At 41.4% G+C, this 27,716-nt stretch overlaps 1 protein-coding gene across 3 annotated transcripts in view; it reads right to left on the reverse strand.

The window, feature by feature from the left end:
- Positions 1-27,716, reverse strand: part of LOC118895900 (cytochrome P450 2J2) — a 130,766-nt gene that overhangs the window by 86,333 nt on the left and 16,717 nt on the right. Inside the window, exons 5-9 of one of the 3 annotated variants that reach the window (XR_005020050.1) lie at positions 27,138-27,314; positions 25,186-25,327; positions 22,224-22,411; positions 19,369-19,507; positions 13,844-14,211 (exon numbers count right to left, since the gene is read on the reverse strand). Coding sequence is in view for 2 of the 3 variants with exons in the window: in XM_036853464.1 (XP_036709359.1) it covers positions 14,033-14,211; positions 19,369-19,507; positions 22,224-22,411; positions 25,186-25,327; positions 27,138-27,314 (825 nt within the window). In the remaining variant the exon portion in view is untranslated. Of the gene's footprint in view, positions 1-13,717; positions 14,212-19,368; positions 19,508-22,223; positions 22,412-25,185; positions 25,328-27,137; positions 27,315-27,716 lie in introns of those variants that run through there. The other 2 variants (XM_036853464.1, XM_036853468.1) reach the window with 2 other exon arrangements.

Below are 27,716 nucleotides of genomic sequence, written 5' to 3' on the forward strand. Positions count from 1 at the left end.
ACAGTTCTGGGTGTACTCTGATGCTTTTGCAAATATGTTCCTATAAAAGGGTTTCATCTTCAAGGAATTCATAGAAAAGACTCTGACAAATACACGTTTCTGGTAACTGTACTGCTGAACTGAATGAATAAGCATTTTCAGAATTCTAATGAAAAACTGATGAACTCATAAAAGTGTTAACAAAAGATCAAGATAAAAAAAATTAATTACATGGGACTGAGTGAACTGATGAAGATGATTATAATTTTTGTGACTTTCTGTTTGAATTAAAAAAAAAAATCCCACAAGGACTCAGAGGCAAAGAATATAGAAATCAATTTTCACTGCAAAGTAAAGGAGCTGTTACAGTGGAGGATTACTGGACTGAATGTCAATATTATGACATAATATGAGTGTGTTTCGTGTTTGGTAATTGCAATCATTGTTGCTTTTGTTGTGGTCATCCATGTACAATGCTTGGTGTCAGTCTATTTATCTCTTGTAAAAATAAAATACAGTGTGTGTGTGTGAAAAAAAAAAAGAATCAAGAACAGATGAATACAAAGGATGATGGACAAAGGACTAACAGATGATGTACAAAACATATGAGACACTTCTTAATACCCCCAAACCAGAAACAATCCCAATAAATATCCATCATCTGGTAGATATGTATTATATCCATAAAATGGAACACTATTCAACAATAAAAAGGAACAAAGTGCTGAAAAAAAAAAAAAAGAAAAGAAGTAAAACTGTCGCTGTTTGCAGATGACATGATACTATACATAGAAAATCCTAAAGATGCTACCAAAAAATTACTTGGGTTCATCAATAAATTCGGTAAATTTGCATCTATAGATTCCAGGCAACCCCTATGAAATTAACAATGGTATTTTTTTTCAGATCTAGAACAAACAGATCTTAAAATTCCTGTGGAAACACAGAACATCCTGAATAGCCAAAGCAATCTTCAGAAAGAAGAATGGAGCTGGAGGAATCAGGTTCCCTGACTTCAGGCTATAGTATAAAACTACAGTAATCAGAACAGTATGGTACCGGCACAAAGAAGACTTACAGATCATTGGAACAGGATAGAAGGCCCAGAAATAAACCCACACACTTATGGTCAATTAATCTACAACAAAGGAGGCAAGAATATACAATAGAGAAAAGAGAGTCTCTTCAATTAGTAGTGCTGAGAAAACTGGACCACTACATGTAAAAGAATGAATTAGAACATTCTCTAACACCATATACAAAAATAATCTCAAAATGGATTAAAGACCTAAAAATATGTATATATGTGTATAACTGAGTCACTCTGCTGTGACTCACACAGCAGATTGGCACAACATTATAAATCAACCATACTTCAATAAAAAAAAAGAAAAAGAAAAAAAATGGAGTAAAGTCCTAAATGTAAGACTGGATACTATAAAACTCTTACAATATAGCATAGGCAGAACACCCTTTGACATACATGACAGGAATATCTTTTTGGACCCACCTCCTAGAGCAACGAAAATTAAAAAAAAAATAGACGAATGGGACTTAATTAAACCTAAAAGCTTCTGCACAGCAATGGATACCATAAACAAAAAGACAACCCATAGAATGGGAGAAAATATTTGCAAAGGATGCAACAGGCAAGGGATTAATTTCCAAAATCTAAAAACAGCTCATGCAGCTTAATATCAAAAAACAAACAACCCAATTAAAAAAGGGGCAGAAGACCTAAATAGACATTTCTCCAGAGAAGACATAAGATTGTCAATAAGCACATTAAAAGATGCTGAATATTGCTAATTATTAGAGAAATGCAAATCAGAAGTACAATGAGGTGTCACCTCAGGCAGGTCAGAATGGCCATCATCAAAAAGTCTACAAACGATAAATGCTGGAGAGGGTGTGGAGAAAAGGGAACCATCCTACAGTGTTAGTGGGAATGTAAATTGGTACAGCCACTATGGAGAATAGTATGGAGGTTCCTTATAAAACTAAACATAGAGCTACCATATGATCCAGCAATCCCACTCCTGGGCATATATCCAGAGAAAACCATGATTTGCAAAGATACAGGCACCCCAATGTTGACTGCAGCACTATTTACAATAGCCAAGACATGGAAGCAACCTAAGTGTCCATCAACAGATGAATGGATAAAGAAGATGTGGTACATATATACAATGGAATATTACTCGGCCATAAAAAAGAATGAAATAATGCCATCTGTAGCAACATGGATGGACCTAGAGATTGTCATACTGAATGAAGTAAGTCAGACAGAGAAAGACAAATATATGATATCATTTATATGTGGAATTTAAAAAAAGGGTACAAATGAACTTATCTGCAAAACAGAAATAGAATTACAGATATAGAAAACAAACTTATGGTTACCAGGGGGTAAGGGGGGGATGGATAAATTGGGAGATTGGGATTGACATATACACATTACCATATATATAAAAGAGATAACTAATAAGGACCTACTGTATAGGACAGGGAGCTCAACTCAATACTCATAATGGCCTATATAGGAAAAGAATCTAAAATCTAAAAAAGAGTGGATATATGTACAACTGATTCACTTTGCTGTATACCTGAAACTAATAAACATTGAAAATCAACTATACTCCAATGAAAATTTTTAAAAAAGGAACTTAAAGACAGGGCAATAGGAGCAAGAATCAAGATGGCACAATAGAAGGACGTGGAGCTCAACTCCTCCCACAAATACATCAAAAATACATCTACAGGTGCAACAATTCTCACAGAATACCTACTGAACACTGATAGAAAATCTCAGATGCCCAGAAATGCAAGGAAGATCTCCCTCATAACTGGGTAGGATGAAAGGGGAAAAAGTAAAAGATAGAAGCAGGACAGGACCTGTGCCTCTGGGATGGAGCTGTGAAAGAGGAAAGGTTCCCACACCCTGGGAAACCCCCTTACCAGAGAGATCAGCCAGGATGGAAAGGGAAATTCAGAGGCTTGGAGGAGAGTGCAAGCAGCCTGTTTGTCTCAGGTTGAACAGAGAGAGAACAGCACAGAGGATCCATGCTACTTTGCTGCAGTCCCCAGCCTAAGAAGTGTGCCTGCTAGTACATGCAGGGGCTGAGTGCTGAAACAAGCTTCAGAGGACAGACCCAGGGAGAGGACTGGGGTTAGCTGTGTGGAGACAGCCTGAAGGGGCTGGAGTGTGGCATGGGCTGCAACCAGGGGCGTCTGCAGAAGAAGCCCAGCCCACCATAGAAGCAAAGCACCATTAAGAGGCATATGAAGGGAAGAGTGGGGTCCACCATAGCAGCCTCACTCTTGGTGTGCTCACAGCCACCATGCACTGCCACTGACACCCCACTGTTAATGCGTGTGTGAAGGGAGAGGTGGGGCCTGCCATAGCAGCCCCTTTCTCGGAGCTGCCTCTACAAGCTCTGGGAGCATGCAAGCACCAGTGCCAGAGGGCTGCCCGCATGTGGATGTGGGGCTGAAAGCAGAGCTCTCTCCCCACAGCTGTGTGATCCACACCACCATGACTGGCTTTGTAAACTCAGCACCTGCAGGACATCAGAGTGGACAATGGGTACTCCTGTGGCTGGGACTGGTCCGGCCTTAGCAGCTATAGTCTTTGTGAGCACATGCACATGAAAGCGGGACCAAGGTTTGGGCTGCTTCCATAGCTTCCATGGTAGGACCAGGCATGCAACTACAGCAGTCCTGGTACCTGATTTCAGTGGATGGGTACTTATGGATCTATGCTGGTGGCTTTGTGAACACAGAGCCTGAAGGACACCGGGGATGACTGCCTGCATTCCCACAGTGGAGGCAGGGCCAAGGGTAGTGTGAACAACAGTATACTTTGTAAGCCTACACAATGGGTGACAGATGACACCATAGAGTGCACTCCCTGGTGGACAGCTCCAGCAAAGGAATAATCAGTGGCTCCTCTTCCAGAGGGGGCACTCCAATCCTGCCTACTTAATACTGCAGCTTAGAAATGGATCTAGGGCTTCTACTCCAACAACTAGGGAGCAGACCCTGAGAACCACAGAGCAAAGAGGAGGCCCCATTCAACATCCAGTGCAGGCTCTGGTCACCACAACACCAGTCATACCCCCATCAAGGGGATAATGGCCAGCACACACTGAGGAAAGAGGCGGCAGGCATAAATACTAAAACAGCCCTTGCACCAAAAATATTAAACCCATGCAAGCTACACAGGGGTCCTTCCACAAAAAAACAGCCCTCCAAGACTACAATAGATAATTGTTTCTCCTAAATTCATAAAGTAAGAGAAATGTAAGTAAAATGAAGAAGCAGAGGAACCACTCCCAATTTAAAAAATCAAGAGAATTCCCCTGAAAGAACAAACAATGAAAGAGACCTCTTCAGTCTAATAGACATCGAGTTCAAAAAGGAGATAATGAGAATATTGAAGGAATTAGGAAGGGCTACTGATAGAAATGCAGATTACTGTAAAATGAACTAGAAACAATAAAGAGGAACCAAGAAAAATTAGAAAATTCATTTGCCAAGACGAAAGCTGAGCTTAAGGGAATAAATAGCAGATTGAATGATGCAGAAGAATGAATAAGTGATCTGGAAGGTAGGATAATCAAAATCACCCAATCAGAGCAGAAGACAAAAAGCCAAATTGAAAAGAAAAAAAAATGAAAGCAATAAAAGGGACCCATGGGATAATAGGAACCCTTGCATAATAGGGATTCCAGAAGGAGAAGAAAGAGAAAAGGAGATCAAAAATATATTTGAAGAAATTATGGCTGAAAACTTCTCAAACCTAAAGAAGGAAACAGATATCCAGGTACAGGAAGCACAGAGGGCCCCAAACAAGATGAACCCAAACAGAACTACACCAAGACATATCATAATTACAATGGCAAAAATTAAAGATAAAGAGAAGATTCTAAAGGCAGCAAGAAAAGAGTTAATTACAAGGGAACCCCCATAAGGCTATCAGTTGATTTCTCTACAGAAATATTGCAGGCCAGAAGGGAGTACCTAGATATATTCAAAATTCTGAAAGGGAAAAATCTGCAACCTAGGATAGTCTACCCAGCAAGATTATCATTTAGAATAGAAGGAGAGATAAAGAATTCTCAGACAAGCAAAAACTAAAAGAATACAGCACTACTAAATCTGTCCCAAAAGGAATATTGAAAGGTCTTCTCTAAATAGAAAAGAAGCAAGAATCTACAGGAAAGAGAAAAATCACAATTGGAAAGTAAATCACTTAAATAAGCCAGTGCATCAATTTAAGAACAATAAAAATTTAAAAAATTCTGTGAAAGCGATGATAACCACAATGAACAGCAAAAGGTAAAACATGAAGATGTAAAAGAGCACATCAAAATAATAAAATGCGGGGGAGGGGAGTAAGAAAACATAGACTTTTTTTTTCAGAATATGTTTGAGCCTATATGACTACTAGTCTAAAGCAAGCAGATATAGGAAGGGGTTAACATACTTGAAAAACAGGGTAACCACAAATCAAAAACACACTGGATTCACAAAAACCAAAAAGAAGAGAACACAAGCATAACACAAAAGAAAATCTTCAAACTACAAAAGGAAAAACAAAAAGAAAAAGGATCATATAAGAAATAGAAAAGCAACAGGAAAACAAGGATTAAAACAGAAATAAATACATACCTATCAATAATTACCTTAATGGTCAATGGACTAAATGCCCCAATCAAAAGACAAACTGGCAGATTGGATTAAAAAAACAAAACAAAACAAAAAACAAAAAAAAGAAGCTACAATATGCTGCCTAAAAGAGATCCACTTGAGGGCAAAGGACACACATATATTGAAAGTGAGGGGATGGAAAAAGATATTTCATGCAAAGAGAAGTGACAAGAAAGCAGGGGTAGCATTACTCATATCAGACAAAATAGAGTTTAAAACAAAAGCTCTAAAGAAAGATAAAGAAGGACACTATATAATGATAAAAGGATCAATACAAGAAGAGGATATTACACTCATCAACATTATGCACCCAATATAGAAGCACCTAAATATGTAAAACAAATACTTACAGACATAAAAGGAGAAATTGACAGGAATACAATAATAGTAGGAGACTTTAACACCCCACTTACATCAATAGACAGATCTTCTAGACAGAAAATCAATAAGGCAACAGAGATTCTAAATGATACAATAGAACAGTTAGACTTAATTGACATTTTCAGGACATTATATCCAAAAAAATAAAAAACACCCCAAAACAGAATACACATTTCTTTTCAAGTGCACATGGAACATTCTCTAGGATTGACTACATACTAGGGCACAAAACAAGCCTCAACAAATTTAAGAGTATAGAAATTATTTCAAGTATCTTTTTTGACCACAATTGTGTGAAACTAGAAATCAACCACAGAAAAAGAAACAAGAAAAAAACAATCACATGGAGACTAAATAACATGCTACTAAAAACCCAATGGGTCAATGATGAAATCAAAGAGGAAAAAAAAAATCTTGAGACAAATGACAATGATATCACAACCATACAAAATCTATAGGATTCAGCAAAAGCAGTTCTTAGAGGGAAGTTCATAGAGATACAAGCCTTCTTTAAGAAACAAGTAAAATCTCAGTTAAACCACCTAACCCACCACCTAAAAGAATTAGAAAAAAAGAACAAAAACTAAAGTCAGCAGAAGGAAGGAAATAATAAAGTTCAGAGAGGAAATAAAATAGAGATTAAAAAATTAATATAAAAATCAGTAAAACCAAGAGCTGGTTCTTTAATAGGGCAAACAAAATTGACAAATCTCTGGCCAGGCTCACGAAGAAGAAAAGAGAGAGGACCCAAATAAACAAAATAAGAAATGAGAGAGGAGAAATTACAACCAATATTGCAGAAATACAAAAACCATAAGCAAATACTATGAATAATTATATGTCAACAAATAGGACAACCTTAAAGAAATGGACAACTTTCTAGAAACACACAGCCCACCAAAAGTGAATCAAGAAGTTATAGATTATTTGAACAGATCAATCACTAGAAGTGAAACAGAATCTGTAAGAAAAACAAAAAACAAAAAAAACCAACTTCCTACAAACAAAAGTCCAGGACCAGATGGCTTCACAGATAAATTCTAGCAAACATAAAAAGAAGAACGTACACTGATCCTTCTCCAACTCTTCCAAAAGATTGAGGAGGAGGAAATAGTCCCAAAGACATTCTAGGAAGCCCCCAACACCCTGATACTAAAACCAAAGACACTACCAAAAAATAAAATTACAGGCCAATATCTTTGATGAATATAGCTGCAAAAATTCTCAGCAAAATATCAGCAAACCAAATCCAACAATACATAAAAAAGATCATGCACCATGACCAAGCTGGATTCATTCCAGGGTCACAAGGATGGTTTAACATTTGCAAATCAATCAATGCGATAGACCATGTCAACAAAAGAAAAGCCAAGAACCACGTGATCATCTCCATAGATGCAGAAACAGCATTTGATAAAATTCAACACCCATTCATGATAAAAATGTTTACCAAAGTGGGATTAAAAGGAACATATCACAACATAATAAAAGTTATTTATGACAAGCCCAGAGCCAATATAGTACTCAACAGTGAAAAGCTGAAAGCCTTCCTGCTAAAATCTGGAACAAGACAAGGATATCTACTCTCACCCTTTCTATTCAACATGGTATTGGAAATCCTAGCCACAGCAATCAGACAAGAAAAAGAAATAAAAGGTATCCAAAGTGGAAGGAAGAGGTAAACTGTCATTATATGCAGATGACATGATACTATATGTTGAAACCCTAAAGACTCCACACAAAAACTTCTAGATCTAATCAACGAATTCAGCAAGGTAGCAGGAAACAAGATTAACATACAGAAATTGGTTGCATTTCTTTACACGAACAATGCAGTATCAGAAAGGGGATGTAAACAAACAATCTCTTTTAAAATTGCATCCAGAAAGGGGATGTAAACAAACAACCCCTTTTAAAATTGCATCCCAAAAAAAAAAAGACTTAGGAATAAGCCTCACCAAGGAGGTGAAAGACTTATATGCTGAGAACTACAAAACATTAATAAAGGAAATTGAAGATGATTCAAAGAAATGGAAAGAAATCCCATGCTCTTGGATTGGAAGAATTAACATTGTTAAAATGGCCATACTACCCAAAGCAATCTACAGATTCAATGAGATCCCTATCAAATTACTCATGTTTTCACAGAACCAGAACAAATAATCCTAAAATTTATATGGAACCATGAAAGACCCAGTATTGCCAAAGAAATCCTGAGGAAAATGAACAAAGCAGGAGGCATAACCCTCTCAGACTTCAGACAATACTACAAAGCTACAGTGATGAAAACAGTGTGGTCTTGGCACAAAAACAGACATACGGATCAATGGAACAAAATAGAGAGCCCAGAAAAAAACCCACACAGCTACAGTCAATTAATCTTTGACAAAGGAGGCAAGAATATAAAATGGGAAAAAGACAGTCTCTTCAGCAATTATTGCTGGGAAAGTTGGACAGCTGTATGTAAATCAATGAAGTTAGAATACACCCTCACACCATACACAAAAATAACCTCAAAATGGCTTAAAGACTTTAACATAAGATATGACACCATAAGACTCCTACAAGAGATCATGGGCAAAACATTCTCTGACATAAATTGTACCAATGTTTTCTTAGCTCAGTCTCCCAAGGCAATAGAAATAAAACCAAAACTAAACAAATAGGACCTAATCAAACTTACAAGCTTCTGTACAGCAAAGGAAACCATAAACAAAACAAACACATACTGAATGGGAGAAAATATTTGCAAATGATGCCACCAACAAGCACTTAATTTCCAAAATATACAAACAGCTCTTACAACTCAACAACAAAAAAACAAACAAGTCAATCAAAAAATGTGCAGAAGACCTAAATAGACATTTTTCCAAAGAAGACATACAGATGGTCACTAGGCACATGAAAAGATGCTCAACACCACTAATTATTAGAGAAATGCAAATCAAAAGTACAATGAGGTGTCACCTCACACCCGTCAGAATGGCCATCATCAAAAAGTCTACAAATGAATGCTAGAGAGGGTGTGGAGAAAAGGGAACCCTCCTACAGTGTTGGTTGGACTGTAAATTGGTGCAACCTCCAACATGGAGGTTCCTCAAAAACTAAAAGTAAATGATCCAGCAATCCCACTTCTGGGCATATATCCTGGCAAAACTATAATTCGGGGCTTCCCTGGTGGCGCAGGGGTTGAGAATCTGCCTGCTAATGCAGGGGACACGGGTTCGAGTCCTGGTCTGGGAAGATCCCACATGCCGTGGAGCAATTAGGCCCGTGAGCCACAACTACTGAGCCTGCACGTCTGGAGCCTGTGCTCCGCAACGAGAGGCCACGATAGTGAGAGGGCCGTGCACCACAATGAAGAGCGGCCCCCGCTTGCCGCAACTAGAGAAAGCCCTCACAGAAACGAAGACCCAACACAGCCAAAAATAAATAATAAATAAATAAATTAAAAATTAAAAAAAAACAAAAAACAAAAGTATAATTCGAAAAGATATATGCACTTCTATGTTCATAGCAGCACTATGTACAATAGTTGAGACATGGAAGCAACCTAAATGTTCATCAACAGCTGGATGGATAAAAAAGATGTGGTATATATATGTACAATGGAATCCTACCCAGCCACAAAAAAGAGTGAAATAATGCCATTTGCAGCTACATGGATGGACCTAGAGATTATCATATTAAGTGACTTAAGTCAGAGAAAGACAAATAGCATATGATATCACTTATACATGGAATCTAAAATATGACCAAATGAAATTATCTACAAAACAGAGGCAGACTCACAGATATAGAGAACAGACTTGTGGTTGCCAAGGGGGAGGGCAGGTAGGGAAGGGATGGATTGGGAATTTGGGATTAGCAGATGCAATCTATTATATATAGAATGGATAAACAACAAGGTCCTACTGTATAGCACAGGGAAACTATATTCAATGTCCTGTAATAAATCATAATGGAAAAGAACGTGAAAAATATATATATAGATATAACTGAATCACTTTGCTGTGCAGCAGAAATTAACACAACATTGTAAATCAGCTATACTTCAATTAAAAAAAAAAAAAGACAGGGCAATGGAATTTATCCAAACCGAAGTACAGAGGGAAAAGAGGCTGAAAAAAATTAACATAACTTCAGGATCCAGTAAGTCAATATCAAGGGGTCTAACATATGTGCAACTGAATCCTATGTATATGGGGGCAAGATGTGAGTTCATAAATAATAATTGAAGAAATTATTTATTTATTTATTGAAAAATAATTTGAAGACCAAAAGGTATCCAAATGTTCTCAAAATATTAAAGTCATTGATCCAGTAACGTCAATGAACTGCAACTAGGATAAACAAAAAGAAAATTCTATGAAGACACTTTATAATGAAACTGCTAAGGAGTAATGATAAGAGAAAAAAATCTACAAAACAGCCAGAGAACAAAACACTCATAATGAATAGGAAAAAAAAAAAAGAATTATTGTGGACTCTTCATCCAAAGCTAATCAGAATAAAATGAAGGCTCATCTTCCATTACAAATATATTTGGAACTTTACTTTCAGAGACTTAATGGCAGAAACACCAGGGAATACATGTGATAGAGTAAAAGTTAAAACCAGGCAAAGAATCCCTTGTAAAGTATGTCACAGCTGTACAGCATTGGTCCAATTTCTGCTACATTTATAGTCCTGGCCTGTTCCTGCTATTCACAGTGCTGACCTTGGGAGACAGCAATGTCCTGAGGAGTCCTGTGTCATTCATCTACACTTTCATTCAACATAAAAAGAGAAATAGCATTTATCACGGTCTGATTGTGGCCCGGATAGCACATTTGTAAAGGAATGTGAAAAAGGGCTTCTTTCTTTCTCAGTTTCAGCTGGAGTCCCAGTTGCTGCCAGTCAAGTGGTCCCTGCCAAGTGCTGGTGAGGCCCCAGGGCTAAAGTAAGGCACTGGGACCCTGTACGGGCCCTGCCACGGGTACGTGGAAACAGCTTTTGTAACCCTGTAGCCCACTGCCTGGAAAGAGGGTATATAATAGGTGGTAAGGTGAGGAAAGGACTCTCCTGGAGTAAACTTTAGTCAGGCTGCTCTAAACTCTCTAGGCGTTGACCTTGGTGACTGTCCTTGTCGGGCTTGCAAGTTGCAGCAAGATTCTTGCTCAGCCAGATTAGAGGGAAACCCTTACCCTCAATATCTGATCACCGGGGCCCGCCTTCAGCCAGACTCCTGTGGAGTCAGTTTAACCTTGTCCTTTTCCATCCACTGACCCCACCCTGCTTCTTGGCTGTAAAGCCCCACTTGTCCCTGCTCTATGCAGAATTGAGCCCAATTCTATACTGAAGACTCTCTCCTTCTATTGCAATACTGGTGAATGAAATCTGGTTTTGCCACTTTACTGCTGTTCAGCTCTGGTTTTCTTTAACAGAAGGGTCCTCCTTACTTCCCACCCATCTCCCACAAAGGAGGGAGGGACATAGTTACCCCTCACCAGGGAGGAGGCTTCAAGCCAAGAGGGATTTACCTGTGCTGTGTGGAGTTCCTGGAGTACAAGAACGAGTGCCACATGGAGGTTTGAAACTTCCTATAGGCAATAGGCTCAGTGAGGGCGACTGCAGTGGCTCTCTTGAGAGGGCTCTTTGGGGAGGGACCTCCACATAATGTCATCTTTGTCATAATGTGACATATTGTGGACCCTGTTGCACAGCCAGCTTGGGGTCATCTTGGATCCTAGCAAGAGGACTGCCTGCACTGGTAATATGGGATAAAAGGAGCTGAATTTGCAGATGCCCAAGACTGGGAGAGAGACATTAGGTAGAGGAAAAGCATGACCCCCTCAAGGGCAATGCACATGGAGGGCCCTGGCGGATTTGGGGGCCTCCTATGTGTCAGACACAGATACAAAGGAAGAGGGAAAGGGGAGCAGGAGCTTCCAAAATGGACCAGGAACAAGAGAGTTACAAAAGTGAAGAAAACAAAATCTCTGTGTCATGCTTGGACAGGAAGAGAATTCACATTTTAGAGTTTCTCCAATGAGCTTTGGGGAGAGAAGGAGACATTTTACATGGCCAGAAAAGTCAGCTACTCTCAGTCATGTGTCCCCAAGCTTTCTGGTTAATTGTGGTCACACTCTACTTGGCTCTGGGTCCCATTGCATCTATTAGGTCAGGATGAGTATCCAGGGGTTTTCCATTGATTCCACAGGGAGTAGGTAAATGCCTGCCCACTTAGAATCATGGAAAATGAACAGCGGTGCAGGAATGGAATTCAGAGATGACTCAACAAAGTCCTTCATTTAACAGTTGAGGAGACTGAGCACATAATGGAAAGTCTTTTGGCCAGTTTCTCAGTCTTCTAGGTGGATGATCTGACTGAGGGGAAAAAAAGAAGTGGAAGACAAGATCTCAGGTGTTCTGGAAGTTCAAGGCCTGGTTTGATTGGTTTTATTCTAGAAATATCATTTGGTTTGTTTTCTCGAGATGCAACTTTCCAGGAGGTTACAAAGAAAGTACCCTCTGGTGGGTGGCTTTGGTTCTCCCTTTCTGTTCTTCTAGCAGCCAGGAAGGACCAAATCTAACTCCTACATATTAGGAAAGGTTACCACTGCATCCAGACATACTCTCGGCTCTCTCAGACAGACTCAGGCGAGCACCAGCGAGACTCAGTCTCTGTCTCTCTCTTGCCTGCCACCCTCCGACCACCAATTTTCTCTCTTGCTTCTTCCCTCCCCCACCCCACCTCATTCTAATTCTCTCTCTCCTCCCTCCCTGTTTCCCTTTCTAATGGTCTTCACTGAATTGGCTTTTCTCTGAATCCCAAGCAACAGGAATGAAAAGCCCCAGGTTCTCATGGCCCGTTTTGTTCTGAGCTATTTAAATTACTTAAGTCTAACCACCTTAGAAAAAAAGACCTTCTGTATGGTTTAGGCCTGTTTACCAGGTGTGTTTGTGTTTGTCTGCATGGGGGTTGGCATCAAAACCCCATGGACTATCAGGGGTACCTGGCCTTCCAGTTGATGCCATTTTCTCCCCTCAATGACCACATGAAGGAGGGTTGAGCAGGATTCTGGCATTTCTCGTTTCTGCTATAAAATATTCTACCAAGGCTCAGCTGTTGTGTTTAGGCAGGGAATACTTGCCAACCGAAAGCCGACATCAACTTGTGAGAAATGATCACACCCACCACATTGTCAAATCCAGTATGAAATGGCTTGCGAATAAATAATGCCTGAGAGGGGATTTAAGGTTAGGAGGCACCTTGAAGGCAGAAAATATTTCCACATTTGTTTCCCCCAAACCTGCTTTCCAGGTTTGGTTAAAGTGGTCACATTCTTCTTGGTCCTGGGGTCCAAGGCCAAGGAGTGTATCCTTAGGTAAATGAGAGAAATTTCTTCTCCATAGAAACCTGCCTATAAATCAGGAATCCTACCTGCCCTGCTGACTTCCCAGGGGCCATTCGGAGGCAGAAACAGGATGAGCTTGCCCAGTGCTACCAAGTGTGAGGGCCTTTCTAGCTGACCTCTGTGGCTGCCCCAGGGCCCGACTTCTCTTATCTACCATTTCGCAGCACTCCGACCCGGGCCTTCTCAACAGGCCAGCAGCAAGTCCCGGCTAAGGAAGGAAGCAGGAAGGAGGCAGATCACAGCTATGACTTTTATGATGTGCTTTATGGTTTCCAAATCACTCTGGTTTTTACAGCAGTTCTTCCTTTAGAGAAGGAATCACTATTCTCTTTTCACTTCCTGGCTGGAGAGGCAAATCACTCACAACATACCTGATTTGCTCAAGGCTCCACTGGAGATGGCAAAGCTGGGGTTGGGATCCTGTTTCCTCTGAGTCCAGTTCCTATGACCCGTCCTCAGAGGCACTGCATGCTGTTCCCTCACTGCCGAGCAGGCGCTCCTGCCTCGGGGGGACATGGCCATTCTTCCTGCTTTCCTTCCCCTCTCCCTCCCCGACAACTTCATGCCCGAGGAACGGCACAGAGGCGGTGGCTGACGGGAGAGATGGTCAGGCTCATTCTGAAGTTCAGACTCAGCTTCTCATTGTTTGGAGGCCTGAAGGTAAATTTTTGCACAAGGGAAGTAAAGAAAATAAACAACTCAGTTCTCGCCAACTGTTCTCCAAGGCACATCCGCTTACCTGAAAGACAAAAATATAAGGTGAGTTACCTGTTCGGGCGGCGTCTGTGCCCAGCAAGGACTGAAACCTTCTACCACGTCTTGTGAAACCTGAGCAAACGGAGGGCCTGCTAGGCCCTGGGGCTTTATGTACTCGGCTTACTTGATCGAAGCCACCTGAGTTAACCAAAGCCCAGCGAGCTAAATCCACAATCACACACTCCGATGCCTTCAGGGATGAGGCAGATGAGGCACAGGTGAGGCACAGGGTGTATATGAAAGAAGTCAGAGGCCTGGGTTGATCTAGCAAGTGAAGTCTAGCCTAAGGCCTTTCAAAAATCCATTAGCAAACAATAATGACAAAAGCAGACAAAGAACAAAATTCTAGGTAATTTTTCTCAATTCTTAAAAGAAAATTGTTGAAAAGTATAAGCAAGTAAACATCAGAGCAAGGTTTCTCAAGTATGAGGCACCTTTTCTCTTTTTCCCGTTTCCCTCCTTAATGACTGGAAATCTCTCTGCCGTGGCTACCTGCGCAGGCAGACACCATCTCATCCCACCTGTGCTTCACCTGTTCCGGGTTTCCGCCACGCCCTCCCCCTCATGAAGGTGCTCCTCGCCCGACTTGTGTAACAGCACCCCACGCTCGTCTCTACCACCAGCCCTCTTGTGGGTGTTTTAATAACTTATTTTCTCCCTAAGTAATATATATTCACTACAAAAAGAAAAAGAATTGTGAAAAGTATAAACACAATAAAAGATCTCATAATCAGGCAGAACCCCTGTTAACATTTTGACATATTTCCTCATGGTCCTTGTAAGGATTCTCCAGCACACCATCACTGGGATTACTCTCTGTAGCTAATTCTGTGCGCTGCTTTTACTACTTTGTGTTTCCCCACGTCATGAAACTTTCTTGGAAATAGTTAATATACGCATGCCTCTATTTTGTCCTTGCCTGTAATGAGCTGTTGAGGAAATAAAATTAGAGAGTATCTGCAAAAGTGTTCAGTAAGTTGAAATATGCTTCAGAATTATATCGTATTTATATTGTTTTGTGCCTGTTTCCCACCAGCGTGTGCCTATTTATCTCTGTTCCCTTCATCCTTACCTCTTTACCCATCACAAATAGTACAATGAGGAAATCTGTTAAAATAGTACCAGATCAGATGTATTGTAAATACCCAAGATTTTCCTAGAAGAATCCAGATATTGTGACAAAACTGGACCTAGAGAGTCAGGAACCAGGGTTAAAGTACAGGTTCTGCCAGTAACCAGCTCTGGGCTATGAGAAAACCCTTTATTCTTACAGACCTAAACGTGTCAAACTTGTCAAACATATGAGATAATCTCTCTCCTAACTACATTATGTGGCTGGGCAAGGATACCAGTAAGACAGGAGATATGAATTTGCTTTTAAAATTATGAAAACAAGGGCTACTTGATTTCAAAGCTTCATCCTGGACCACGGGAAACATGGACCTTCTCCTTGAGGCTCCCACTAACTAACCAGGTCAATTACCTCATTAGTAAAATGAGAACACTGACCTAGGGTTTTTGGGAAAAGTTCTTCCAAACCTTCCTATGATCCAGTGACTTTTTAAACATTTTTTTGAAAAATGAGGACTCAGCCTCTTGCCTTTCATGAAGCAGTCTGCTGCTTTGTTGGATCAAGTGGGAAAAACTGAAATGAGGAAAAGAAAATATAAATTTGCAGTAATAGCTTTGCTATTTGTCCTGATTATGTACGTATCCTAATTCCACACCTGATCATCTTTTGCAAGAGAAGGGCAGGAGCTTTCCACACCCCATCCCTTGAGGGAGGCTGTTTTTAGAAAGTGCTGGATCAAGAATGAGGCAAAGCAGCTGTGCACCAAAGCCGGGAGTAAGGCGGGGGAAAGTCAGACAGTGGTGTTGACTTCTTAAGTCAGTGCATCTTTCAGGTTTCTATCTCTTGAAAACTGTTTAGCTAGGCCTCATTCTGTTACAGCTGAGGGAATCCCCAAATTGCTTGCCTTCTAAGAATTTCATTCTTCTCAGGCAGAAAGACAGATAGTGAGACCAACTGCTTGCAAAAATGGCTCCAATTTCCCCTCTCTCCCTGTACCCCCATCATTTGCAATGTGATTTCATAGCTCTTCCCATAAAAATTGTGCTATTTTCCCTTCCCCTTGCACCGGGTCTCACCTTATGACTTGCACTGGCAACAGAATGCAGGGGGGAGTGATGGTTGCCAGTTCCCAGCCTGGGCCTTAGGAGGCATTGTGTGCTTCCTGTTCTCCCTCTTGGGGTCTTTATCTTCCACATGAACACCAGCCCCAGCCGGGCTAGCTTGCTGGAGGATGAAACTTGGAAAAGAGCCCCATTGTCCCAGCTGAGGTCATCCTAGATCCACCTTCAGCCAGCTGACCTCCCAAAAAGGCCAGAGAGGCCAGCTAAGATCAGTTGAGCTCCCAGCGCAACTGCAGACTCGTGAGCAATAATACACACTTATTGTTTTAAGTCACTGAGTTTTCCACCTTTGTTATGCAGCAATGTAATAATTGATACATATGATATGAACTTGCTGAATCTTAAAATGGAAGGGCCTTTAAGTGGGGAAATGAGTTACATTGTAATTATGCAAGAAGGAGCACTAGATGAGAACAAGGGAACTTGAGTCTTAGGCCCTGTTCTGCCAATTCTTTGGGCACGTGATCTTGAATAAGAAACAATTCTCTCTTATTCTTAGTTTCCTTACATTAAGAAACGGCATACTGATCGATTGCCTGTCTAACTATTAATAACTGGGTTGCTGTAAGGATTAAATGAGATAATTTGCTTGCAAATGAAACCTGTAATTAAAAGGGTGTGTTATAACTCTCAATAGCAAAAAAAAAACAGTGAGTCAAGAATAATTATAATACTTAAAATACACAGGTGAAACTCTGCACTATAATAGGAAACCTGAAGCTCTTGTAGACAGGAAGACTGGAAAGTATTCCCATATCTCGTGTCTGCTTTCATGTTAGGAAGTGACTTGTCCAACTTGAGGAAAAGTGGCATAAAACCAGAGGAAGAAAGACACAGAAGATCTAATCACAATCAGTCCAGATACACTCAGGACAGTGTCCTATAGCAGGAAAATCTGGGCTCCGGATCACGCATACATGGGTTCAAATTCAAGGGCCTCCCTTTCTGTACTTTAGTGGCATGATCAACAAAATGATACTGTCTCAGCAAATCAATCTATATTTAATTTAATGATAAGAAACCTATCATGAATTTCTGAGTGTCAACTCAGTGTAGCATAGTTACCTTTTTTAGGAGACACTGCTAGGAAGAGCACAGGCTTTAGTGTTTGATAAACCTGGTTAACACTGAGTTCTAGCTCTGCCTTGTGAGCTTTATAGCTTTTTAGATGCTATAAATGGCCCCGCCAAGCTTCAGGGCTTATCTCTAATGTGGTGATAATAGGAATCTGAAACTTGTAAGTTTACACTAGAACACATGCTCCTTAAGAGATATTTTTTTCTACTTCATTCATTGTCATATCCTCAGGGCTGAATGCCTGACACATGATAGATGCTCAGGAAATATTTATAAAATTAAGAAATTGGGAAATTAGTTGAACTGATCTCTGCAACATACCTAACTCAATACATGGAATATACTAAAATTTTTCTCACTAATTTTACATTGTTATAAATTAAAACACCCTTTTGGAACTGGCTGGCTTGGAATGAGAGTTTTCACTGCATCTTCTTTTGTACATTTCAAGTTGTATACCATGTAAATGTATTAATTAGGTTTTTAAAGGGTCATTAGAAGTTGAAACAGCAAAAGGACCTCTTCAGGGACCTGTTATAGAGTAGAATCTCATCTAGTTAAGCCTGTGGCACTTAGAGTCACTTGCGATGCCCATAATGAGAAGCAAGTAGCCCTTTTCCTTGCCCCGCCCCCAGCCTCTTCTTAGCAATTGGCTCTAGTTCTGTGTGAATGGGTTGCCCTAAAAAGATCTTGGAACATTTAAAACTCTATAAAGAAGGCAAGTGTTCAACCTTCTCTCTGGGAGACAGGCAGGGTCTGAGCTCTTGTTCCAGTGTTCTGGGGGACGGCAGAACGTGAAGCTGAAATCTCCATCAGAGTCAAGCCAGGACTTAGGAAGTAAGGGCATGAGTCCTGGTGACGCTCCACCCAGGGAATCCTGAGTTGCAACCAACAGCAAGAGTGAGTCATGCTGGGACTTCCCTGGTGGCACAGTGGTTAAGAATCCGCCTGCCAATGCAGGGGACACGGGTTCGAGCCCTGGTCTGGGAAGATCCCACATGCCGCGGAGCGACTAAGCCTGTGCGCCACAACTACTGAGCCTGCGCTCTAGAGCCTGCGAGCCGCAACTACTGAGCCCACGTGCCACAGCTACTGAAGCCCACGTGCCTAGAGCCCATGCTCTGCAGCAAGAGACGCCACCGCAATGAGAAGCCCGTGCACCGCAAGGAAGAGTAGCCCCCGCTCACCGCCAACTAGAGAAAGCCCACATGCAGCAACGAAGACCCAATGCAGCTAAAAATAAATAAACAAACAAACAGACAAACAAACAAAACATGCTTTAAAAAAAAAAAAAAAAGAGTGAGTCATGCTGGTGTGGACTGAAAACTGTTGCTTGCAATTCCAGTTAAACAGTGAAGGTTGCCCTCCATGAGCCATCAGTCACTGCAGCTGCCCCCAGTGGTGTGCTCTGAGTGGAATTCAGGATGGAGAAAAAGAGGATACTGGCCCTAGAGTGTTAGGATGCATATAAAGGAATAATTTCAATGAGCCCAAACTCTTGCATCTTCCCATAAAAAGAAAGGCACTAAAATCATAAACTTGAGATGTCTGGGTTTTTTTGTTTTTTTTTTTGTGACTAGCAGTAATCTTTCGATGTTTGACTACATGGTTTTTTTTCCAGCAAAAACTCCTATATATCCTCATTCTTCCTTATCTTTTGGGAACAGTCCCTAAGAGCTATCTGAGAGGCTGCCTTCCCAGGGTAGAGTCCTCAGTAATGCCTCGAATAAAACATTCTCAACTTTTAGGTTGTGAGTTATTTCTTCCTGTTGAACCTGGAGACATTCCAACTAAAGCAAAGCATACCAGGGAGAAGAGTAGGGAAGGGCTGAGAGTCTGGGTTCCCACACTCTTATTTCTTGCTACTCACCTACTGAGAAAGGCAGAAAGGCTTCCCTTTTCTTAAACCGTCCATCCTCCAGAAAATGCTCCGGATTGAACATGTCGGGGGTGGCCCACTCTGCGGGGTCCCTGTGCAGTGCAGTCAGGTTGGTCAGGACCATGGTCCCCTGGAGAAGGCAGCAAGGACTCAGGTAAGACTTGACCCACACAACACACATATGCAGAGGGGTGGCAGTCCCCCTGGCTCCCACACCAAGGCTGATAGCACCCTAAACTCCCTCAGCCTCCCCAATCCGCTCCCTCTGAGCCCAACCCCTAGGACCCTGCTCTTTGCCATGGGACAGCTTACCATGATGGACTGGAATTGTCTGCTGGGAATTTTACCTGGGGAAGTGTGACTACTGACTGCAGAATGGATCTCTGCAGGGACTTGTCAGTGTATAATTTGGGAGGGAACATGTATGCATCAATAAGAGAAAAATGTGACATCTCCCACTCTCTTCCCTCCAATGTCTAGTCCGTTCTACAGAGAGTTTAATAATAGAATGAGGTCGCCCAGTGAAAGGAACCACTGTCCTTCCAGATACATAACAAGAAACCCAGGAGTCCTCCTTAGTGCCTCCCTTTCCCTCATTCTGCCTTCATCCAGTCCTTAAGCTAGGCTGGTCAACTGTACTTGAAATTTCTCTTGATTCTGTCACCTCCATTTTATGTCCACCACTGCCCTCTGGTCCAGGCGACCACCTGGCTTGGTTATACTCCTATAATAGCCCTAACTATGCCCATTCCTCTCTTCCCCTTCAATGTGCTCCACACACTGAAAGCAGAGTTAGCTTTAAACATGATTTAATCATTCCACACCCGTCCACCCACCACACCTGGAACCTGAGAGATACTCTTCAGTAGCTCCCATCACTCTTAGATTAAGGACGCATCACCTGCTCCCTGTCTGAGCGACCCTCCTTCTGCCTGCACTCCCACTATATCAAGCTTCCTTCAGTTTCTCAAACATGCCACATGTTCCCACTCATTTCTGTGCCTTTTTTACATGCTGTTCACATTGCCTGAAATGTCCTTCCTCCCCACTCTGTCATCGAGTTAACTCTTAATCATCCTTTAATCCTCAGCTCAAACATCACTTCCTTTGGGAAGTCTTCTCTGCCTGCTCTGGCTCCCACTCCTCATGGCAGCTAGCTTGCATCTTTCTAAAAGCCAGTGAGTTTTTTCCTTTGGGCAGTTACCATGGTTTGTACTTATAAACTTGCATGATTATTTTCCTCTGGGTTGTTTTCTGAGCCCTGAACGTTTTAGGCGCTTAATGAACATCTGATGAATTAATAAAGAATAATAACTGCTATTTTGAGCACTTTCTATAGTCAGCACAAGGTTAAATATTATACATGCATGACCTCATTACATGTTCACCTGTGAGGTGGATTTAAATGCACTTTTACAGATAAAGAATTTGAAGCTCTGAGAGGTTGAATAAGATGCCCAAAGTCACAGGGTGGGAGGAAGTAGAACGATGATTTGAATTAGGATGTTTGACATCAGTTATGACTCCTAGCCTCTACAATGTATAGTCAAAGGGATCTCGCAGTTCCCAGGATGATAATTCCAGTCAATATTAAAAATCAATGTTAGAACAAGTCTGTTGAGCTGGGATGATCCCCTGGAGCTAAATGAATTGCTATAAAAATGCAAAGATCACCTGTGAGATAATTTACCTCAGCCTTCACCCACAAGATGATCAATCAGCAAGAAAATAGTAAATGCAATTGCTGCAGGAATAGCTGCTTTTCCTGGCTCTGCAGGGATGGTGACTAAGGGGTGTCCAATGCGGAAGCTCCTCTGGCTTTGCCTTGAGATCATCCCCAGGTACAACAAACAGAGCAACTTAGACAAACTGGATCTAATGGATCCAAAGAGGTCCACCAAGGTGGAGAAAGGAAAGAACTGTAAATGTGCAGTGTGCAGAGAAGACACTAGGGGGCACAGGAGAGCTGCCTGCTGAGATCCTAAGAGTGGTGGGCAGACTGAGAGCAGAATTTCCTCTGTGAGGACCGGGAATTTAAGAGGGACCCACTAAGGAATATTTCAGGGAGACTCTTTTAAAGTCAAAGTAAAGCAACTCCTGTGGAGAGAACATGGTGTAGTACAAAAAAGATGAGCCTGGGAATCAGAACAGTTCTGTTCCTGGAACCCAACTCTTGCCACTGTAGCTGAGAGATCTTATGCAAGATTAATTACTCTCTGAGCCTCGGCTTCCAAACTTATAAAATGAGGATAACAGAAGTATTCTGAAGACTGGCTAAGACATTTTAAATAACCTATATAGTCCATGGAACATAATCCTATTTAAAAAGCATTGGTTCCTTTCTCTCCTTTTCTGATATTTAATACTGCACACAATTGGATTGCTTTCCCTTGTGAGACAGTCCCATCAAGGGGCTGTAAGTCAAAGCTGGAAAAATACCAGTGGGGATATTATGTTAGAAACACCAGCATCAATGTGATGTTGGCCCAGGAGGTCTCAAATGTCCCTTCATATTTCAACATTCTATAACTCAGGATTATGAAGCAGAATTTTCTAAAGTAAGTCTGGCAGGTCCCTATCCTGTAAGAAGGATACAGGCTTTGCCTAAACACAGTTGACCTAGGAATCCCCCTTCCCCTCCGTAACACCTATTAACATCCAGTTGAACTAATTTTCTAAGATCATACCCAGGGAACAAAACTAGTATTTCATCAGGCATAATATATCTCTCTCCCTATTTAAGTGATTCTCTAGGACAAGAACACATGTTACTTTTCCAATTGAGATTCCCACCATTTACAATTATGAACTTGGAGATCTGAGGCTGTGAATGAGCCCCTAATTACCTTGGGCAGGTGGTATCCACCCAGGGTGGTGTCCATTGTCACCTCTCTGGGCACATTCATGGGGATGATGTTTCCCATTCTCTGCACCTCGTGGATGACAGCATTGGTGTAGGGCATGGACTCTCGAGCTGCCGTGCTCGGCTGCTGTGACTGGCCAAGCACCCTGTCGATCTCAGCTTGGACTTTTTCTGGAAAAGCAGAGGAGGTTCTATTATTCTATTATTCCATAACTTTCCTTGAGCCTCGTTAAGTTAAGGAATGGAATAACCAGGATCAAAATGGCTAAAGTTATCGTAGGCTCTCTAGACTAGCTCCTCAGGGAGGTATGTGAGTGGAAAGTGGGCCCTGGCGTGAGACAAATTTGGAGGCAAACTCTTGCTCTACAACATTCCTGCTGCACGTTACTGAAATTCTTTGAGCCTCAGTTTGTTCTTCTTATTTGTTAGGATAAATCCACTTCCGCTTTAGGATGTTTTGAGATTTACATGAACTGATTTAGGGAAGCAACCAACAAATGAAAAAAAATCCCATTAATTGTGCCCCAATACCTGTTTTCTTCTTTTTCTACAAAAATAGATATTTTAGCTGGATACCTGGTTGCACAGCTAAAGACTACATTTCCCAGATTCCCCTGTGACTAAGTTCTGGCCAACAGAATGTAAGTAGAGGGGATGTTTAATACTTGGAAGAGGCCCTTAAAGGAAGGGTGTGTGCTTCCTCCTCCTTCTTCCCTTCCTACTGGTGGAAAGGCAACCTTAGAGGTGAGCCATCTTTGACAGTGCCAACAAGGGCACCATTCTAGATACAGCAGAGCAACACAATGGAAAGAGCTTGGACCCCCAAAGGGTTCTGCAGAGTCCAGCTTAGAGTTTCTCATTTGAAAGAAAAATAAAACTCCTTTTTTTTAAGTGAACATTTAAAAACTTTTAAAATTGTGGCAAAATAAACATAATATATAATTTACTATCTTAATCATTTTAAGTGTACAGTTTAATAATGTTAAGTATATTCACATTGTTGTGCAACCAATCTCCAGAAATTTTTATCTTGCAAAACTGAAACTCTATATCCATTGAAGAGGATGCCATTTTGCACTTTCCCCAGGCTCTGACAACCACCATTTTACTTTTGCTTTCTATGAATTCAACCACTCTAGATACCTCATATGAATAGAATCACACAGAATATGCCTTTTTGGACTGGATTACTTAGTTTAGCATAATGTCTTCAAGGTTCATCCATGTTGTAGCATGTGTCAGAATGTTTTCTTTTTAAGGCTGATTAATATTCCATTGCATTCCACATTTTGCTTATCCATTCATCCAACGATAGAAACTTGGGTTGCATCCACTTTTTATGCCATTTTAAGCCATTGTTATTTTGGAGCCTCTAATAGGGAAGCTATATCAATACGCTAACTAGGTGGCTTTTAAATTTAAAAAGGACTTCCTTGGTGGTGTAGTGGTTAAGAATCCACCTGCCAGTGCAGGGGACACGGGTTCAATCCTTGATCCGGGAAGATCCCACATGCCACGGAGCAACTAAGCCCGTGCACCACAACTACTGAGCCTGTGCTCTAGAGCCCGCAAGCCACAACTATTGAGCCCACGCACCACAACTACTGAACCCCGCGTGCCTAGAGCCCATGCTCCACAACAAGCGAAGCCACCGCAACAAGAAGCCTGAGCACCGCAAGGAAGAGTAGCCCCCGCTCTCCGCAACTGGAGAAAGCCCGTGCACAGCAAAGAAGACCCAATGCAGCCAAAAATAAATAAATAAATAAATAAAATAAATTTATGAAAAAAAGTATCTGATAAATAAAAACACAGAGAATTTAAAAATAAATAAAGAAACAAATTTAAAGAAAACCCTGTAATTCACAGTTACAAGTGCATTTTGCAAGTGCATGACTCAGGACACATAAACATAAATATATACACATATAAAACAGACATTTATTCATATATATAAGGAAAGAAAGTTTCACCAAAAAAAAGCCTTATCCTTAATACACAGAAAGCACTCTGATTTCCCTAATCTATTTTTTTTAATTTAGGGAAGAAAGTTAGTCTCGATCCACTAAATTGACTTTATGTCCTGTTAATAAACTTTTACCCACAGTTTGCAAAACTGTATCCCAACAGTTTTTATCCTTCATGTGCTTAAACCGTTCTGGGGCCTAGAAAATGAAAAATGATTGTAACAATCACTGTCCTCGAAAGGATTACAGTCTGTGGGGAAGATATATAAATAATGTGTGGTAAGCAAAGTAATGGAGGTGCAATTAGGCAATCTCTAAAGGAAGGAAATGCTAGTATTTTCCCAGAAGTGTGGGGAAACATCTTAGAGGGGCTGTGGTTGAGTAAACTCTTCAAGCATAGCTAGGGGTTTACCGTGTAGAGAAATTAGGGAAACACATTTTGGTATTATTCTTCTAGGGAAGAGAAGGTGTGACGGCCCAGAAGTACAAATAAGGACGGTGAAATTAAGTGACATGTGACTTAATGACGCCCCCATGCAGGGTGGGTAGAGTCGAGGCTGGACAGGCAGAAAGAGGCACAGCAGAGGGCATGATATACCAGATTAAGCAGTATGAACATTGTCCACAGGGCAACGGAAGACATCACTTAAAAGGAGGGAAGGCTGCGACCAGATTTCACACGTGAGTGGAATGGAACTCTTTCCTGGAACTCACCACAATGTCGGTGGACTTCACTGTTTTCCCCACTGGACTGCGTGTTTCCTGAGGGCTGGGACTCTCTGTTATAGTTGTGTTACATGGACCCATCACAATCCTCACAGAAAAACCGAAGAAGGTTCCCGTTCTCAAGTCCACCTGGCCCAGTAACTGTCCTACCTATCTCTCCATCCTATCGTGCTATCTTCTGGTCCCACCTTGGGACAGTGTGTTCCAGGGGGCGCCATTCTGACCTGGCCCAGGCCCATCCACTGACATGCTCACCTTGGATTTCGGGATAGAGGGCCATGTAGAGCAGACCCCAGCGCAGGGTCGTCGAAGTTGTCTCCGTTCCAGCAAAGAAGAGGTCCAGGGTGCTGTAGATGAGGTTTTCTTCGTGGAAACTTGAAGTAGCACTGCCCTTATGCTAGAAAGCACAATGATTATTGGTTTATTCAGATGGTTCTTAGATGCCACAACACAGGGGCCCTCATCCTAGAGAAAACATGGAAGGAGAGCGCCCAGGAGAAATGACTTTCCCTTTGGTCATCTCAGGAGGCAGAGGCTTATTACTGCAACATCACTACAGTCCTCCTGCCCCAAGTGCTGGAAGCTTTTATTAGCTTTGGTGGATGAAACAACACAACTAATTTTTTTACACCCATAATTTGGGAGAATCTAGTATTACACTGGAAAAACAGCCTTGGGTTCCAATATTAGTCACACCATTCACTATCTGTACGACTTGAGCAAGTTAATAAACCTTTCTGTGCTTATATCCTATTCCACAAAATAGAAATAACAGTACTCACCCCTTAAGATGGCATTATGAATTATGCGAGATGGAAAGGACACAGAGCAAATTCTCAACAAATGTTTGTACTGATACCAGAAAGAATAACTGAATTTCTCTAAAGTACAATAATTCTCATATCCCCTGTTAATCTTTTCCTTTTTAGGCTAAACTTCTCTGATTCCAACAGCCATTCCTCATGGCACTCCAGCATCTTTGCCACATTCCTCCAGAAGCTTCAATGCATCAACATTCCTCCCTCTGTGGTCCCACACCTGCACACCATATAGCAAGTGGCGTCTCCCCCTCTGAGGAGTAATCAATGCTTCTATTAATGTTATGCCAATAAGGTGAAACACGAGTGGAGTTGGAAAGACATCCACATTTCTGCCAACTCCAGGAGAACGAATGAATAATCTGATGAGTCAAAGATAATGACACCGATGCAGTGATGTGTGTTAACCAGAGGTGTTACTATGGTAAAGGATATACATCCCATTTTGCTTTTTTCCTGCTTCTTTCCTATAGTAATATTAAAAAGCGGATGACATGGTGATGAGGGAGGAAGGCGAATGTCCGTCCCATTTGAGGCTAATCTCTGGCAACGGACACAGATTTACTTGTGTTCTGCACTGGGAGCTGGGGGAAGGGGTAGGTAACTGGGCACTGGTCCAACTAATAATGAAACAACACTTATTCTTCCTTTTGTGTGTACCTCCCTCAGATATGGGCAGAGGACAGAGACTAGATCATGAGAAGGCAGTATTTGGGCTTTCCAAAGCCCTTAAGCCAAATACTGTTAAACCTCTATCTTTATTTCTAATTGTCTCATCAATGAACTCATACATCAATTCTGAGTTAATGTTATTCCTACACTCTATGAAGTATTGCCTCTATTTTCCTCCCCTGTGGTAGGCTGAATAATGACCCACAAAGATGTCCATGTCTTAATCTCTAGAACCAGTGAATGTTACACGGCAGAAGGGACTCTGTAGATACAGTGAATTAACGATATTGATATGGGAAGATTATCCTGGATTATCCCAGTGGGCTCAATATAATCACAAGAGTCTTTATAAGAGGGAGGCAAGAAAGTCATAAAGAGAAGATGTGAGGATGGTGGCAGAAAAGATGCTATATTGATGGCTTTGAAGACAGAGGAAGGGGCCCTGCGTCAGGGAGTACAGGCAGCCTCTAGATACTGGAAAAGTCAATCAGTGGATTCTGTCCTAAAGCCTCAAGTAGGGGCCAGTCCTGCCCGCACCTTGACTTCAGCCCAGTGAAACTGGTTTCAGCCTTCTGACCTCTAGAACTGTAAGAAAACAAATGCGTGTTGTTTTAAGCCCCACGTTTGTGGTGATTTGCTACAGCAGCAATAAGAACCCAGAATCCCCTCATTTGCTCTTTAAGAGTAAAACTCAGGTAACAGCTCTGGTTTCCTCACCTTTTCTATTTCCTTGAGGTAAGCATCAATGAAGTCTCTTGCTTCAGCAGGATTCCAACCTCTCTTGTGGTTTTCAATCACACGGGCAACAAACATTTTCAGTTTCTCCCAGTTCCTGAAGAGCATTTGGTGGGGTCCAGGAAGGAAATTCATTATCCTTGGAAAGACATTGTAGAGCTGATGGAGAAAACAAAACAGTCATGGAGACAAGGGAGTGCCAGTTTTCTACTTTTGAAGACAATGAAACCATATTCTCTTTCCATCTCTTTTATTTACTTAAATTTAATGCTTGGAGTCACCCTTGACTCTTCTCTCTCTCAACCCTCTTCTTTCCCCTCTGGCAAAGCATTTCAGCTCTCCATCCAAAATCTAACCAGTCTCGGACCACTTCTCACCACTCCATGTGCTTTGTCTTCCTGTACAAACCACCAACATTTCTTACCTGGATGCTGTAAAGTCTCCAACACGTTTCCTGATTCTATCCTTAACCCCATTCCCAGTCTATTTTCCACTGAGCTGCCAGAGGGATCATTTAACTGTTTAATTGATTATTTCACTTTTTGGCTCTCAATCCTCCAA

The sequence above is a fragment of the Balaenoptera musculus genome, chromosome 1 (genome assembly GCF_009873245.2).
Source record: "Balaenoptera musculus isolate JJ_BM4_2016_0621 chromosome 1, mBalMus1.pri.v3, whole genome shotgun sequence".
NCBI lineage: Eukaryota > Metazoa > Chordata > Mammalia > Artiodactyla > Balaenopteridae > Balaenoptera > Balaenoptera musculus.